The sequence below is a fragment of the Wyeomyia smithii genome, chromosome 3, assembly GCF_029784165.1.
Source record: "Wyeomyia smithii strain HCP4-BCI-WySm-NY-G18 chromosome 3, ASM2978416v1, whole genome shotgun sequence".
Classification (NCBI taxonomy): domain Eukaryota; kingdom Metazoa; phylum Arthropoda; class Insecta; order Diptera; family Culicidae; genus Wyeomyia; species Wyeomyia smithii.
The window spans coordinates 22,080,260-22,099,041 of NC_073696.1; the positions used below are offsets into that span (position 1 = coordinate 22,080,260).

At 40.6% G+C, this 18,782-nt stretch overlaps 2 protein-coding genes across 4 annotated transcripts in view; one reads left to right on the forward strand and one right to left on the reverse strand.

The window, feature by feature from the left end:
* Positions 1-11,847, forward strand: part of LOC129731715 (ETV5-related protein Ets96B) — a 62,300-nt gene extending 50,453 nt beyond the window's left edge. For all 3 annotated transcript variants that reach the window (XM_055691934.1, XM_055691936.1, XM_055691935.1), the window contains one exon: positions 10,764-11,847. In XM_055691934.1, the coding sequence (XP_055547909.1) occupies positions 10,764-11,683 (920 nt within the window). In that variant the 3' untranslated portion in view covers positions 11,684-11,847. The remainder of the gene's footprint in view (positions 1-10,763) is intronic.
* Positions 11,848-13,117: 1,270 nt separating this feature from the next.
* Positions 13,118-14,801, reverse strand: LOC129728021 (putative E3 ubiquitin-protein ligase UBR7). Its single transcript, XM_055686380.1, has 3 exons — positions 14,599-14,801; positions 14,367-14,535; positions 13,118-14,306 (listed from the first exon to the last, which is right to left on the reverse strand). Exons 2-3 carry the CDS (start codon positions 14,520-14,522, stop codon positions 13,236-13,238), a joined length of 1,227 nt encoding a protein of 408 aa, XP_055542355.1. The 5' UTR covers positions 14,523-14,535; positions 14,599-14,801; the 3' UTR covers positions 13,118-13,235.
* Positions 14,802-18,782: the final 3,981 nt, after the last annotated feature.

The following is an 18,782-nucleotide window of genomic DNA, read 5'->3' on the forward strand; positions in this document are numbered from 1 at the left end:
TGTGAAGTAGAATACTTTTACAAGAAAACCCGGCTGCTTGCGTGTCAGTCATTTTTTAATTTGTTGTTCAATTCAATATCGGATGAGATACCGATCACTTCTTGGCGTTATCGTTGACAGTGCGAATAAAGTATCCCTTGTGATAAAATAAACAGTGAAAAGCTGATTTAACACTCAAAACTAGACGGCTCATGTGTTGTCAAAATGAGTCAACTTTTCATTGATTGCATTTACTAGCGCCCGCTATCGCACAGAGACTGCATTTCACTAAAGTGCCTCACTGCATCAGCGGCTATCGATGCTAAACCCGCTGCAATTGCTACGCTATCCGTATCCATGCTAATGTTTTGGCCACTATTCGCTGCTATTGGTATCCGCTGTCCCTGCATCAGCTGGCCCAGCTGCTATCGGTGCTGAGATCCGCTGCAACTAGTGCACTATCCATTGCTATGCCACAGCTGTGGCCGCTATCCGCCTGGTATCTACTGCACTGCTACTGCTGCTGCTAAGGGAAGACTGCTGTTGTCGCTGTCTAGAACTATTATGAGCGGCTTCGACTGAAACAGGCTCTTATATAGGGATGAAAAACCTATCGATAGTAGTAGGAAATCATCGATAACTATCGATAGCCATTTCAGTCGATAATTTCCATCCTTACTCTTATACAGACAAATAGCAAATTTAAAATGGCAAGGTCTATGATTCTGTCGACCGTGCTTGGGAAGCAATCATATTAACGACTAATCATATCAGTCAAATTTCGCGCTTCAACAAGGATTGACCATTCTCAATAATATAGTTGCTTGTCATGATTTGGACTTGATAGTTGTTGAATTTTGATTATGCGAAAAATTAATTTTTATGCTGATAATGAAAGCTTTTCGGATGTTGTGCTCATGACTGAAGGAAAAGATAATTCAGTACGTTCTGAGACACGGAGATGAAGCCAAATATATATCTGTTACAAATTTCTTGAAAGTGTGAATTGATTTAAGAGAAAATATTAACTCTTCAATTAGATTTTTATTTCAACCTGAAAAGGACAACTTGCTGTTTAATTCAATGTTTGATAAGATGCCGATCACATCTTTGCGTTATCACTGGCAGTGCGAATAAAGTATCCCTTGGGGGAAAATATACACTGAAAGGTTTTCAGAACGTTCTTTTCATTGGATGCATTTGCTAGGACTGCTGTTGTTGCAGTCTAGAATTATAATGAGCGACTTCGGGTGAAACAGGCTCTTATATAGGCCAAATAGCACATTTCAAATGGCAAGGTCTCTGATTCTATCGACCGTGCTTGGGAAGCAATCATATAACGACCAATCAGAGGCCGAAGTTTTCGTTTTGACAAGGCTTGACTGTTTTCAATAGTCCAACAGTTTGAAAAATAAAATTACAATTATCTGCATTTAGGAAGAATCTTAGAAGATTTTCAATCTATTGCTGCAAGAACGAAAAAACTCCATCGAATACTAACCGATTTATTAGCATTTGAAATTGGACATATTTTTCACTTTTTTCGGTTTTAGATTTTCATTTCACATCCCTATGTAGCCGAACTTCCTGAGAGAAGTATTCTACTTCAAAAATTATGAAATTTACTGTTTAAGGATTTCAAAGCCCATTTATTTAAATTTAACTATGTTCATAGCTTCTGAGATTTAAGAGCGTTTTTCACATTCTTCATTATAATGAAATTCAATAGCAACCTAAGCGGCAAATAGACCCTTCATTTGACACCAAGATAGAAAGAATCGGTCAGACCATCTCTGAGAAAAGTGAGTGCGAAAAAAAAGGTGCACATACACACGTACACACCCACACACAAACATATACACCTATACATGCATATATACAGAAAATGCTCGATTCGTTGAACTGAGTCGAGTAGTATATGACATTCGGCCATTTGGATCATTTTTCTACCTTTTAATTAGCCAGTGATCGTTAGGAGAAAGTCAATATGTTTACTTTCATCATGTGATTTTACATTTTTATGAACAACGGACACAGTTACAATCCGATTGCAATGAAATTCAATAGCAACCTATGGGGCAACTAGACCTTTCATTTGACACTAATTTTGTGAAAATCGGTTCAGCCATCTCTGAAAAAGATGAGTGAGTTTAAACAACCTCAGGATAATTTTTCTTTACATTACTTTTGAACCATATGTTCAATCATAACGAAATTTAAAAGTTAAGGGTTCTGGAGACAGCCCGATCATTTGGAACCAGTTTTATTGAAATCGGTTATGTGGTTTCTAAGATATTGATGTTCCGTGATTTTTACATTTTGATTCATAACCTCTAAACTAAAACTCCGATTACAATGATATTAAATAGCAACCTATGGCGCAACTAGACCTTTCATTTGCAATTAATTTTATGAAAATCGGTCCAGCCATCTCTGAGAAAAGTGAGTGAGAAAAAAATCACAGGAGGGTTGTGTGCAAAGCCACGACCGCGAGGTTGGAGTAGAATACTTTTACACAGCTCTACTTACGGCTGGACATTAACCTACGGCCGGGCGAACGGTTCACGCCGCTTTTCGCGTTTAGCCTGGCAGAGGCCTAATGTGCACGGCCAACACAATAGAAAGGTGTTTTCACATTGAAAATAAGACACGGCTTTACTGGAGTAAGTGTTGGCAAATGCATCTACCGCTAATACCGCCGCTATCGTATGAAAGCGCTTCGTTTCATGTGGGGAATAATATCAACAACGAAAAATGACGCGCGTCTAAGCACACCCGAACTGTTTCGCCAAGCCGCGTCCATTTACTTCCTTATAACATCCGCCTCATGGAAGTACCGGCTGCACCTACCGCTGAGGCTGTTACCATACTGCTACTGGTACACAAAACTATTAACTCTTCAAATTAAGTGTTTTATTTGTCCTCAAAAGAACAATTGTTCAATTCCATATCGCATATAATGCAATCGCAGCTCTGTAATATTACCGACAGTAATACTCTTCTGAACAAAATGATCCAACTTTTCCATTAGAGGAAGTGCCGGCTGATGTACTGCAAAAATCTCGCCCGATCGCTCGCGTTGGCGTTCGTTCTCAGGCAGAGGCCTGAGACGTGGTGACCAACCACAGGGCAAGTGATTTGTTTAATTTGAAGGCAGCCACAGGCGCAACCCGCTGATATATTCTGTTACTGCTGAGTGCTGATATCTGCTGCTGCTGCTGTCAACGTTGTGGACGGTCCATCCAGTTCACCTTCCGACGAATGAATGTAGCTAGTTTTCCCAGAAACACTCTTTTATAGCCCAAGGGTGCTACGAAATAGTCCACGCCCTATCAGTTCAGTTGTTCCATTCCCTAATGTTCTTCAGACAATTATTCCACAATTCGCATTTGATTTTTGTATCCAGCGAATAAACACCGATGGTGCTCTCACGCACGCAACGGTTTTAACCCGTATCTTATTGCGGTTTGTAACATCAAGCGATTTCGTTTGCTCGCTGTTGCGTGTTGCATCATGTTGCAACTTGGCAGCTGGGAGACGACGAAATTCAGTTTATGCTGATTGATTGAAACGACTTCATATTAGCTCTGCATAGTCGAACTAACTGCTTTTGTGAATGCGTTCTAACAGGGCAGTTTATTATTCAATGTCGGTTATGCTGATCGCAGCCTTTGCGCTGCCCCTACAGTGGGGGGTTTACTAAATAAAGTAAAAATTAGACAACTACAACAGAATTCGATTGCATCCCGCACAGAATGTCTGCTTGTGTTGATGCCAGATAATTATTAACCTTCAATTTTTTTTTCTATTTGCCTTGAAAAAAAAGCATTTTGCGGTTCAAAATCGGTTGCTAATTAGAACCTTTGAGCTGCCCTAACATTGGGGGAATTAAGATACACGGACAACATGCACTGTGGAAGCTATTTTACATTCAGTAAATTCGACGGGTGCGACAGATTTAAATTGCTAGAATGCAACACAGAATGCTTGCTTGCGTTGACAGAAATTATTAACTTTCTTGTTTATTTGCCTTGAAAAAGGCATTTTGATTTCCAAAATTGGATTTCCTGATGGCAATCTTCATGCTGCCCCAACACGGGGGGAATAATGGCTGTCTGGCGACACACGCTGAGAAAAACCGCGCTGCTCCTGAGACGTGGTGACTAACCACAGGGCTAGTGCTGCTGCTAAGGAAGGACGACTGCTGTTGACGCTGTCTAGAACTATTATGAGCGGCTTCGGATTTTTTTTTTTGGATTCAATATTCTTTATTTTTCTTACGGTATTTTCATTATACATTTGTTTTTTTTGAACATTGTGAGAGATTCAATTTTATCAACTTTTCAACTCTGATGTTTTTAATGTACTATAAGTGTTACTACTTTTTCCTTTTCTACGTACATGATTTACATTTTAATGCTCGGCATTAGAGTTTTAATTATTAATAAATATACCTAGCTACTTATAAATAAAGCTCACGAATGAGCACCGCACTAGAGTTAAGTGCATTGTTTTAACTGTTTTCAGCGTGTGCAGAGATTATGTTTTCGGTCATATCGATACCAGCTATTTGATGCACTTCTGATGTTCGGGTTCCGAAGGGCACGTTCAAGATCATTTTCAGGAACTTGTTCTGGATCCGTTGAATCTTTTGCAGGTGGGTTCTCGCGCAGGTTCTCCAGATCGACGAGGCGTATAGAAGCATCGGCAGGATGACCTGTTTGTATACCGTCAATTTATTCACGACGGATAATTTCGATTTTCGGTTGATTAGCGGGTACAACTTCTTCATTAGCACTAAGCTTTTCGTTACTGTTTGTTCAATGTGGGGGCGATAAAGTAGCTTATGCTCATAGGTCAAACCAAGGTAGCGTACATTTGACGACCAGGGAATATCCACATTGTTCAACCGAATCTTTGTTGTCGGCACCAAACGTTGACTATTCCGATGTGGGAAGACTATGGTCTGAGTTTTTGCTGCATTCACACAAATTTTCCATGAGGTGAGGTAATTCACAAAGACGTTAAGCCCAGTTTGCAGCTTTTTAACTATTTGGTTGATCTGTCTGCCCTCGTACATAATGGCGGTATCATCAGCAAACAGCGACAGGATGCCTCCATTGGGTAGTTCAGGAATATCTGATGTGAATAAGTTATACAGAACAGGACTAAGGATGCTGCCCTGTGGAACACCAGCTCCTACGTCGTATGGGTCAGACAGGCCACCCAGCACACAGAGCTGAGATTTGCGCAGCGTAAGATAGTTTTGCACAATCTTCACTAGATAAACGGGATAGTTGTAGCGCTGTAGCTTGTAGATAAGCCCGTCGTGCCACACGTTGTCGAATGCTTTTTCTATGTCCAGGCAGGCCATGGCAGTTGTTTTAGATAGCTCCTTGTTCCGATTGATGAGTTTTGTTACTCTCTGCAGTTGATATGTTGTTGAATGGCCTCTGCGAAAACCGAACTGTTCGTCCAGGAATATGTTGTTCACTTCTGCGTGGCACAGAATACGGCTGTAGATGCATCGTTCGAATACCTTGCTGAGGGCAGAAAGCAGACTGATGGGACGGTAGCTTTTGGGGCATGTGGGATCCTTTCCTGGTTTCAAAATGGGAATCACTTGCGCCAGTTTCCACTTTGTTGGAAAGTATGCCAATTCAAGGCATCGGTTGAACACTTTTTCCACCACAGACAAGGCTGTTGGTCCAAGGTTTTTGAGCACAAGGTTGAACACTCCGTCAAATCCGGGAGCCTTCATGTTCCGAGAGAATTTAATGTTGTTTTGTACCTCGTCCACTGTTATCCGCTGATTAGGTGGTAAGATATTCGGTGTGCGGGCCAGAATTACTATCGATTCACTGACAGCTGGTTCGATTCCACTCACAATATCACGACCAAGATTGTGGGAAGCGGCAAAATGCTGAGAGATAGCACAAGCCTTTTCGCGGGAAGTTAGCAAAGTTCCACTATTCACTATTAATGGCGGAATGGGTTTTGGTTTGTTCTTCAACACTTTAGCCACACGCCAAAATGGCCGTGAGCAGTTGGGCAAATTACGTAATTCGGTTGCAAACTGTCTGTTTTTCACTTTCTCCAGACGTTCTTGAACGATTTTTGTCAGCTGTCTAGCGAAGAATCGGTGCCTAGTGTTGCGGGTACGTTGATATTGCCTTCTCAGCGAGTTTCGCAAGGAAATTATGCGCTTGGTGTTATCGTCGACTTGCGCAAACTTACGTGTCACTGGAACAGATGGGATGTAGCGGCACTCTGCTTCCTGGATGACGTCTATCATGGACTGTAGAGTACGATCGATGTCTCCAGTGCTGTTCAAAGTGATGTCCGCATCAAGATGGTTTTCAACATACCGCTGCAGCTGAACCTAATTTGCACGATGGTAATTTCTTCTTTGTTGAACTTGACGACGCTCTACGTTAGCACCAATCTCAGCGATGACCGGAAGATGATCCGAGGAGAGCTCTGTTATGGTTTTCGGAATCGAAAATCGATCGGTGATGTTGGTCAGAAAAATGTCAAGCTTAGAGCCTACACCACCAGGAGAGATGTAAGTTGGCAATTCCGGATGAGCGGGATAGTAATATCCAGCTTCGGAATCTTCTACGATGATGTTACCATTTGAGTTGCACCTGGAGTCACCCCAAGCGGAGTGGCGAGCATTGAGATCACCTGTGATGACGAAATCGCCTCCTCTTCTAGACAGCTTTTGGATGTCGTTCTTCAATTTCACCGTGGTTCCATTTGCCCGTCGAGACTGCTTCGGACAATAGACCGCAATAAATGTGAGTGGTCCATCAGTGGTGGTAATTTCGATTCCTACAGCATCGACAAAGATTGTGTTGAAACTCGGTAGTGATTTGTATGGCAGTCCTCTCCTTATGGCGATTGCAACCCCGCCCTCAGCTGAGGTTGTGCGGTCCAGTCTGACTACCGAGTGTTCCGGCAGGCAGAAGTTTATGTTCGGCTTCAAATGTGTTTCGGTTATTGCAGCGACATCGATGTGGTGTGTGTTCAGAAAATGTAGAAGTTCTAACTTCTTGTTGGCCACAGAGCGGGCATTCCAGTTAAGGTTTCGAAAGAATGGATCCATGACGGTAGTAAAAAGTCATCATGACCGCAATCTGTTCCTGGTTGGTGCGACAAGCCATTGTTTGCTGATCGAGTTTAAGAAACAGCGTAGCTAGCTGTTCCATCGAGTACAAATTGCTACTTGCTGGGGGCATGCTGGCAGCCTGTGCATAACTCAAAAATCCGGGGGGGTCCCGGCTAGGAACACCACCAGTTGGAGCAGGTGGAAACGGCAACGTACTCGAAGTCGCTGGCGGGGTTGGTGTAACGCTAGGTTGTACACTTTTTCTATTCGACGGTCGCTGGCGATTGGCAATTTCACTTCGAATGCTTATTGTCACAGTTGAGACACTTGATTTGTTCGGCTTCCTCAACAAGACAATCCACTGTTCGATGCGGACCTGCACATTTCATGCAGCGACTCTTGATGTGGCAATTCTTTGTGCCATGTCCATAGTTCAAGCAATTGGAACACTGCGTGACATCGCGATGAATCGGTTTGTATCGCTCCCATTGCACGATGATGTTGAATAGGGCGGTGATTGTTTTCACTGTGCTCAGTGTAGTTGAACCCCTGGTCAGGTGGATCAGGTATAACTGATCACGATACTTGATGGCTTTGTTGTGTCTTATCATTTTGTATACTGCTTCCACTTCTAGGCCGCAAGCGACAAGCTCCGTTTTTAACTCGTCCAGTTCCAATTCCGGTAAACCACGCAGTACAACTTTGAATGGTTTTGTAGCTGCAATATCGTGAGTAAAATACTCCGCTTTTGTTTGCTTCAGGTAAGCCTCTACTGCCTTGTAATGTGGGGTGGATGGAACGACGATTTTGTAGCCGTCCGTGCATAGCCTCAGGGTAGCTATCAGCCCTTTGCTGATAAGTTCATTGAAGTGTTGCCTTAGTCCAGGCGGGAAACCTTTTACGTAGAAAGGCGGCATTTTCTCCTTCTTTTCCGTTTTCTCGGTAGTTTGGTCAGCTAGCGATGCAAACTTGTTAGCAGCTAGTATCTTCTTGGCGATTCCATCATCCTTTTCAGCAGGGTCACGAGGACGCTTATTGTTTTGCCCCTTACTGGAACCCGTTTTTCCCATTTCGTTGGGACACGACAACGTACTGTTGTATAACGAATGCGATAGGTAAAATAAACGAATGCGATAGGTAAACTAAAACTTTCAGTTGTTGTAACAAACTTGTCTGTACACACCAAGCGTGAGACGAAGAATGATCATGAGCGGCTTCGGCTGAAACAGGCTCTTATATAGGCCAAATAGCATGTTTTCAATTGCAAGGTATATGATCCTGTCGACCGTGCTTGGGAAGCAAGCATATAACGACCAATCAGAGGACGAATTATTCGTTTTGACAAGGCTTGACTATTTTCAATAGTACGATAGTGTGAATAATAAAATTACAATTATCTTATTTTGGGAAGAATCTTAGAAGATTTTCCAATCTATTGCTGCAAGGACGAAGGAAATCCATCGAATACTAACCGATTTATTAGCATTTGAAATTGGACATATTTTTCACTTTTTTCGGTTTTAGATTTTCATTTCATATCCCTATGTAGCCGAACTTCATGAGAGAAGTATTCTACTGCAAAAATTGGAACATACACACACACATACATACATACAGAAAATGCTCAGTTCGTCGAAAGGGGTCGAGTGGTATATGACATTCGGCCATTGGGACCACTTTTATACCTTTGGTTTTTCCAGTGTTTGCTATACCTTTCTAGGAGAAAGGCAAAACCGGAGCTTTAAGAGCACATTCTCAGCAAATTATCTCGATGATATTCATCACTAAAGGACACTAAAGTTCGTCGTATAAAGATGTTCAAAATTGTGTTTTGTAAATGACCTACTGGCTTGCGAAAAAATAAGCTCACGTGATAATTTAAATCCTTGTCTGTGGTTTGACTCTAATAAATATTGCTGTGAAACAAGAAGCAGAGGATAAGTTTTGTTTATAAGTAAAAAATTGTCGTTTCAAAATTGAACACAGCTTAGTGAATATATAAAATTGAAATTGTTCAACACTTTTTTCTGCAGTTTTTTCTTCCAATAGTGAGGACCTCCGGAATTAACCGTAGGAATCATTTGTTAATGATTATCTGCTATAATCGCCTCTTTCAAGGATAGAAAAACAACGTCGATATCACCACGATTAGGTATTAATATTACAAAAGGTCAACTCATTGCATCAGGCAGATCCGAAATGTCTTAATCCCTCCCGATACAGACAGTCACTCACCACCGGTTAGCAAGTTAGCCTGATATTCATTAGCATTATCAACCCTCACTGTTCGGGGGAAAACAACCATCCTCCCTTCATTCTATCAAATTGATTTTTTGACTGCCACTGTTTACAAGGTACAAACACTTTTGAAGCGAAAATCAACATCAGCGTAATCATCACCCACAACAAAAACGTCATTTATAAACTGAAGCTTTATAAAATTTTTATTACCCGAAAATATGCGTTCTGAAACGTACTGGTCCGAAAGGGGTTTGATCCCTTTCGCAGTGCTAAGCTCCGTGATGACGCAGGAATTAGAATCAGTCGGATTACATTACAGATCTCACTCCCAAATCACAGCGGGTAAATTGCAAATATAGACAGGTCAGAATCATTAACTGAATTCGATTGGAACCCGTTAGAAATCATGCTTGTCGTGGTTAAGACGATAGCTGTTCTTTTTTGATTCTATTCTGATTTCAATGTAATTTTTGATCAACAGTGTACCACCATGCAGCTGAACGGGTAAATGAGAACGCAGGAAGCGAGGGTGCGAACTCGGGAGGCGACCCTGAAATGAGTAACTAATTGTTCATACTTAATAATTGATATAAATGAAATGATGCTTTTAATTAGCATTTTGTGGTTGTCTGATAATATATTCTACCTACTAGGGTGGGTTGATTACAAGGATGCTGGAAGATTCTATGCATTTTTGAATTACGTTAAAATGTCTGTTTTAGTTGAAAGATTGTACATATCGACTATTTGGTCAAAATTTTGTTGGACTACTTCTTTGCCAAATCATACGCGCGGTGCAACTTCAAAGTATATTACATCGAAAACTTATTTTTAACAAAATTATCTTACACGGTTCAATATTTTCGTACTGCTAAATGTTAATTGAATTCTAAGCATTTTTGTTTGTTTTGTTCCTTTTTCAAATTGATATTACTTCGAATCAGGTATAATTCTAATGCTATCAAAAAATAGACAGCCAGAATTTTACCTCTGATTTACCGACTGATTCAACCTCTCAAAATGCGAAAGGCAGAAACAGTTTATTAAATTTTCATACGCATTGTTTCACTTGATCTCTAAACGAATACTCCCATTGGGATTTCGCATTTTTCCCACCCTTCTGCCGAACATATGTAGGAACATGTTTATTATAAAGCCCAGCAAAATGCTGACGAACTGCTAAATGCTCCACCCTCATGGTTTGCTCGGTTTGCTTCGATGGCACGCAAAATCCGATTAGGTACAGTGCAACAACAACACATCAGCGAGCATCACAGGGGAAGTAGTAGGCTCCGTCGTATTCGTGAGACTGAGATTTTCCCGTAGCAATACGCCTCGAAATTAGCGAGATTAATTATGCAAAATGAGCGCATACTTTCTGGGATGTTCTTAACTCATGCAAAATTTATGACCGTTCTCTTCTCCTTCGCAGTAACGGCTTGGCACACCTACTCGGAGCGAATGTTCACCGATCCATTATACACCTCGCTGAAGCTGCAAAGCCAGCAACAATCGGCTGGTTCCTCGCCCCAGCTTAGCCAGCATTCCATCTTCCCGGATTCCACCTCGCATTTGACGTCGGCCCTAGACCACTCACACAGCATTGCCTCCCACCAGCAGGACACAGCCGAACCCTTTTTTCATCATCAAGCGGGTTACGCTAGCTATCGGCAACCGTCGGATGTTGTGACCTCCTCGGAACCCGACTACTGCAGCACCGGAGCTACTGGCGCTTCGACACTCACCACGATTTCCACTACCAATCCTTCCCCTTTAAATTCGCTTTCGGTTGCGAGTGGGCCGCTCCATCAGCGTCGCGGTTCACTCCAACTGTGGCAATTCTTGGTGGCTCTCCTGGACGAACCAGAAACCAGTGCAGGTTGCATTGCCTGGACTGGCCGTGGTATGGAGTTCAAACTTGTCGAACCGGAGGAGGTTGCCCGACGCTGGGGAATCCAGAAAAATCGACCCGCTATGAATTACGACAAACTGTCCCGTAGTCTTCGCTACTACTACGAGAAGGGAATTATGCAAAAGGTGGCCGGAGAACGATACGTCTACAAATTTGTTTGCGATCCAGAGGCTCTGTTCAACATGGCATACGGAGGGACAGCTAGTGTAACCGGTGCTACGAGTGGGACGAATTGTAGTTCGGTTCTAGATGGAGCACTTCATTCCCATCATCACCAGCATCATCATCACCAGCAGCAGCAACAACAACAACAGCAGGGAAATTCGTCGCCTCCCGCTTGCCACGGGGGACAGGCCAGCATGCCCGATGGTGTATCCGATGAGACTGAACGAAGCTCATACTTCAGCACCGGCTCATCAGCGTACACTCACGGAAATTAAAGGACGCCAAGCTAGAACGTCCTATTTGTTGTATAAAGTTGTAGTACAGGGAGAGAAAAAAAACATGTAAATATTATTTCTCTCTAAAAATAGTTACCGATCTCGCCGGGCTAATAGCTGATTCCGGAGGGCTTAGAAATTGAAGCAATAAACCATGGATTATGTGTACACCTAGTTGATGACGTTCGAAACTTGAACGCTGCGTTTTACTGTACATATTCGAAAAACATTGGTCCCATAATATTTCGTTTATAAAGGGATAATTTCAGATAAATTAAGATATTATGGAATTTCGATAAAACATCGTATGTTCCAAGAACATGTTAAACAATAATTGAGCCGTTTGTTTACCCGAAAAGTGTAAATTTTCAGTCTGGAATCGCATTTTAGGTGTTAAGAAGTTCTGGAAAAATGATGAATCATAATTTGCTCAGTGATCAATACAACTGCAGAGCTCAATAAGGCACATTGTTTCCTCTAATCTGAATACAAAATTTGGAATCTATTGTTACTTTTATTTTACTTATTTTCGTTTCAACGAAAGATTTTACTTTACATATTAGGAGGTTTTTAGAGATTCGGACTTTTTAAAATAAGGATAGTCACATTTTTTTCATCTTTAGGAATAAATGAGCAAATTGAAGTGATAATCAAACAAATGTTGCCAAAAAAATGATTGCTGGAGAGCTCTATAGGACTCTCACAAGAGCGAAAATATGTTTGGGGTTTGATAATCACATATAGTTTAACAGCTAAGCAAACGTATATAGGCAAAAGTGACGGTCTATAATTTTAATTTCAATATGTACATCTGTTGATACATTTCTCAAGTGTTCAAAGTTTTAAGAAATTTATGTATATAGTGTAAGATATTCTGCCCTCGCTCGTGCATTTATCATTGGTTAAATTCATGCATAAACTTGACCAATTCAGTAGTTTTTAGCACATCAGAGAAACATTAATTTTGATGAATCTATTTTATATAAATTTATGCTTAAAACCCCTGTCGATGCCATTTTCATTTCCATTTTTTTCTTTCGATATTTCTGCGATAAAAATAAGGAAGCTTCAAGAACATTGTCAACCGCTTTTTAATGGCTTATCGATCAACATTAACAATTATGCTAAGGTTAGGAAAAAAGGTATTTTGTTTGTAAATTTTAACATAATCTTTACAACGTCCTTATGGACCGGTTATAGATAGAAGGTAGGAAGTGTTACTACAATCGTTGATGCCAGAGATCGGGTTTTCTTCTGCATCTCTAACGACTGTTACGGAAAGGAAGGGTACTTTTGCCACCGTGGTAAGCGACCGACTTTTACACTTTTTTCCCTTTCCTCTTCGTCTCACTCTACCACTCTTCTCGGTTAGGTATTCCTACCAAGTATCGTAAAGCATTCTCAAGGATATTTTTTGAATACGTGATACAAACATTCTTATGTTGATGATGTTTTTATTATGTAAACATACAATTTACAGAGAGGATTCGTAACGAATATAACTAAGCGAATATCATAAATAGAAAATACAAATGGCAACCACGTATTGCCTCTAGCGGCAAAAATACGAAGGCGTACCAACTTTATTCTGTTTTTCTCTGTTCAATTTAGCGAAGAAATCAGTTATGTCCTTCTCCGTCACCACCTGCTGGCTGGTAACGAATGTGTCCAGAAAATCCTTCAGACGATTCTTTAATGTATTATAGCCGGAAAGTACCTCAACCTGTTGAAAACGACCAATTTGGCCGAGTGCTCGGACTGCCTGCTCATAAGAATCGCCCTCTGCTGCCTTCTTTGTTCGACCGTTCTCTTCGTACCATTGTACAGTGTCTTTTTCATCCAGAAGAAATTCAATCTTCAATGATTTGTAGGTTTCCATACAATCTGTACAGCGGCACAGATGCTGCCGCCAACCGTCGTTCCAAAAACTGGCGCCCTTCTTATAAGTAGCGCTTTCGCCCGCATTCAATGGTGGCTTAGTGCAAATATCTAACTTCAATCGCTTACTACAGTTCGCATCCTCTGCCGGACTTTCGTCCAATTTACTGGAATCGCTCACAGTCGCGCTTGTGTCCGCTGCAGCGGTTGTCACGTTCGATTCATCTAGACCAGTTACATCGACTTGGAGCGTGTCATCCAACAAGGTCTGATTACCCAATTCTATTTCTCCAACATAATGTTTAAGAATTTCCGCTCGTTCCATACATCCACCACAAATCATCTCCGCGAAATCTTTCGTGTTTTCCAGTAGCTCAGCATCTAAATGACGAGTATGATACCAATCTTCGCAAACAACGCATTGAATCATTTCATCTGGAATGTTGTCCTCCGGGTCCGGGTAGGGCCTCTTACATGTGCAGTATAATCCACTGAAATTCTGGTTGTAAAGATTGCTCTCGTTCGCTTCCAACTTCAGTGGATCCAATTTGCAACGAATATCGGGCATACGCTTTCCGCCACAATCACATCGGAAATTTCGTTTCGTGTACAACTCGATTAGCTCGTGACCCTCGTGGCACTGATATGAACAAGCTAGACAAACTCCGGCTCGTTTGTCCTCCTCCACTCGGGACTCCGGCACGCAAGTTAAGCACGAGTACAATGCTTGGCGATAAATATAACCCTAGAAGTATTCAAATCGACACATTTACCAACAGCCTTCAATGCCAGCGCCCAGATTTACCTTAGCATATGTGCAATTTTTGTCGTCGGAACCCCCAAGCACTGCATCACTCTCTGCTTCCTGTTCCAGCTGTTCGTTCAAAACATCGACCATTGTGACTGAGGAGGTGTTTTGCGATGACGAACCTGCCGAGCTGCTATCATTTTTAGCCTCCATTTTTATCGTAGATCTGCACAAGAATTTCGATGAGATCTCCATTTTGAGTCTATTCATAAGAGGCTAAATGACTTACCACTTTTCGGAACTACTTTTTCACGTTAAAGAATAAACAGGAAACACCTTTTTAACACAGATTGGCGTCAACAAATTCAAACGATTACTACAAATTTACCAGTCCAGACACTTTGCAAGCGATCGTAATGCAAACTCAACTCGAACTGAAACACCAAACAGCAGTTGACAAACAAAAATCCGCGTAAAGTTGGTCGTTGTTTTGACGTTTCACACTGCTATTTTCAGGGTTGCTTCGCTGCAACACGAGTGACTGTCGCGTCGCTATGCGTAACGCAACAACACCGCGTTGGTTAAGTGCTAAGACAAGACGTGACAGCTGGTCACCGTTACATTCAACCAATTTGAACCGGCTGCTGATTGGCTGAATTCGATAACGCAATCGTCACGTAGAAAATACAACGAGGTTACTTTTCACTGTAAAGCAGTGATGCTGGAGAGTCATAATTTAGCTATTATAATTGGTCATTAATAATGATGCAAAAGTATGCAAGGTACATGATATTACCGAGTAATGTATTTCACTGTTATAACTTTAAAAATGCATTGATTAATCGTTAATTACTATTTCGGTTGAAGTCCAAGAAACTTAGAAAGAAAAAATTTGGGTACCAAGAAACTTAGGAAGAAAAAATTTGATAATAGAAGTATGCTTTATTGAACATAAAATAATAAATAAGAATTGAGTATTATTCGCCTATATATTGCAATTTTAATTTGTTTTATTTTCATTGACCTGCAGAAATTGTTAAAAATAATCATTCTGGCATCAACGGTATGGAACGTTCAAAAAAATTTCGACGGGGATGACGGCCGTTACGAAAAGAAAAATAAGAAGCCAGCTGTCGCGTCTTGTCTTAGGTTAAGTGCGGTCAAGGCACGATATGCTGGTGAAAAAAATGCTTTTCCTGTCTTAATCCCTTGAAAAATTTAGGCCTGGATTAAGGCACAAAATTCAGGGGTCTATAAACGTCAACATTTTGCCTACCAATCATAAATTCATTACGGCGGTAATATTTCATTTCAAATACTTACAAAACTTATCTTATTCGTTGAAAGTGCACATTGTACTGAAAACAAATGTTGAGCTCTTGTTTTTTTTTTTTGCATCTAAAACGACATTTACTCGAGAATAAGTCTACCGAAAAAATGGGACATTTACTCAATTTCACTTGTTTTAGGGCAAACCAACCGAAAAGTGGGTACCAGAAACGCTGGTACCAGAATCAATGAGTGGTAGATGGAAAATGTATGGAGTTTGACAGCCACAAGAGCCCCTGACAAAATTAGACAATTTATTATAAATGTTTTTCTTGTGAACGGTATTACGGTACACAGCTAAAAAAAACATTGTTGTTGCAGTTGAAAATCAAATATCCTACACTCAAAACATTTTTCACGTTATAACTACCGGAAAAGTTATGTGAATATTTTCCACTGTCATTTTCATGTAGATTGTACGTGATTGTCATTTGAGTTCATCATGAACTGGTGAGATGATTTATCCTGTGAATCTTATTCAGTAGACATTTGCATTTCATGTGAGTTTCACGTAGAATTTAACTACCGGTAAAGTGAAAAGCATTTGATTGTCTGATAGGTTCTACGTTTTATGCAACGAATAATTTTTTATTATGGTTTCCCAAATTCTTGAGAGACTAGGTATAGTTTTCAGAAATTATCCAAATATGCTGCTTGATAAGTCGCACGGGCATGCAAAATCGCCAATTCGTAAATGAATTAAACGACATACAAAATGGTAAAATGATATTGCGACATTCGCTGGCGATAATCACTGTTAGCTGCATCTGTTTATGTTCAAAAAATTCTTCGCGATTTGAACTGAATCTGTGTGAAATCTCGATGCCGGATTCTTTTGGTTTTTCTAAAGCTCACTTTGGGAAGTCATCGAGGAATTCCTTTAATGTTCAAAGACAACATCAGACGACAGCTTCGCCATTTTGATTTCTGTGTATTTCACACGGAGAGTTCACGCGATACTTTATCTGTTTGACGTTGCCAACTTGACGTGATAAAACATAGTATGCATGTGATTTTCACGTAGATGTTATGTTTGTCACATAAATCGTAGATGTTATGTTTGTCACATAAATCATTTGAGTGTAGGACAGGACGTTACAAGCGAAACCAAAAATAACTCAAAGTTCTGTCAAAGTGAAAGCCCTCTCTGATTGGTCGATTTTATTTAGCGCACTGTTGAATTTTATTATTAGTCGGTACGGATGGCCGTGCTGCGAACACTATCGATATTTTTGTTTACACTGTTTGTGCTTACCAAGTGAATGAATAGTGTTTGGTTCAACAATGTTTCGAGACCTTTCCATACACTAGACTGTGTAATGTCCATAAAAACCAACATTCGAGATATTATTCATTATTATTCATTATTTTTGAAACCACGTATAATGAACAATAGCAGATTCATTTCATGAAAAGCAAAAGGAATCCGAAATGAGTTGAAATTATGACTAGTTTAAATAAATTTAACATATATCTTTAAATCAATTGAAGATTTAATGAGCTATGAATTGATGAAAATTGAAATCCAGAACTTGGAAAATCCACGATATTATACGATATATTTTCACGCATGCACACACTAGTGAAAAAATAAGCAGCTAGCTAAAACTTGACATCCCGGCACGTTTATAATCTGTCAGTTTCGGGCAATTTTTACTTCGCTCGAAGTGTAAACTCGTGAATTCCGCTCCGCAGAAACTGTAAATTGCAGGATGGTGAAACACTGTTGCTACCTGTCTTGAAAACTCCACAACCGAGTTTTCAAGACAGGTAGCAAAAATTTACGCTTTTTCACTAGTGAAATTTTTCACTTCGCTTGGAACTGTAAACTATGCTTTATGCAAAATGCGCATAATGTCGCATCTGGTGCGCTGTATAGCGCATCAGATGCGCCAAACAACGCACCAGATAGTGACCGCCATGATGGTGCGTAAAAAACTGGATTGGACGGATTTCGGCTGAACCAAAGTTAATTAAGCTGTTATATTGTTTGTTGGGGGTAAAAGTGGAAACCAAGTGGAACCGCGCTCACTGGCGACAGATAATCTGATTATGGAGCAGTCAAAGGTACGGTAAAATATATTTCAAGCTCACGCTCACTTCAATTCAGTTTTTCAGCCCATAGACTTCTCCATTTGCTTCCGTATTGGTGCGATGCATCAATATTAGTGAAATAATTTTCTTTGTTAGCAGTAAGAATTTCTTATTTGCTGAAAGAAAGTCAAAATAAATAAACAAAAATGAATTCCACGCACACTCTCTTATACCCCGTTCACACTACACCGCATATTGTTGAGAGTAACGATTTCCTACTCCTCACCTATAAGATGTCATGTTCCTACCCCTCAGTACGAAGCTGTAAAAACAAGCAAGTCGGCAACACGTTTTTTCTTTTCCTGTAACTACAAACACGTTTTTCTTTTATATTTAATACATTAAATTTGTGATCGGTAGTTCCGGTTGTTTTTTGTTTCCGATTGTGATGACCTGACCTCTAGTTATTATTAGGTTATGGCCCCAGTGTTCGCAAATTATTCGGATCGAAACGTATAGTTAAATATGGAAAAAGAAGCAGAGTTTACCCGTGTGCCACAGTTTGATGGTTCTAACTATCCTCAGTGGAAATTCCGAATGCAGGTTACACTCGAAGAGTTTGAGTTAACGGAATGCATTGATAAGGATGCTGCGGATGCTGATGAGCTCGTGGTGAAGCCGGAAGATAACAATGCTACACGAGATGCTAAATTGAAGGCAACCGAAAAGCGGTCGAAGAAAGATCGACGCTGTAAGTCTTTGCTGATTTCCCGAATTCATGATAGCATGTTAGAGTACATTCAAGACCAACAAACTCCGAGAGAAATTTGGTTGGCATTGCAACGCGTTTTTGAACGAAAGAGTGTTGCTAGTCGCTTGCATATGCAAAAGAAACTTTTAGCGTTGCGATACGAAGGCGGGCAGTTAGCGGATCATTTTCTCACGTTCGAGCGAATTGTCAGACAGTATAAATCAACTGGAGTCAACTTAGAAGATATTGATGTGGTTTGTTACTTGCTTCTGACGATGGATACACACTATGATACTGTGGTTACTGCATTGGAAACTATGCCAGAAGAAAAGTTGAATTTAGAGTTCGTTAAAGTGCGT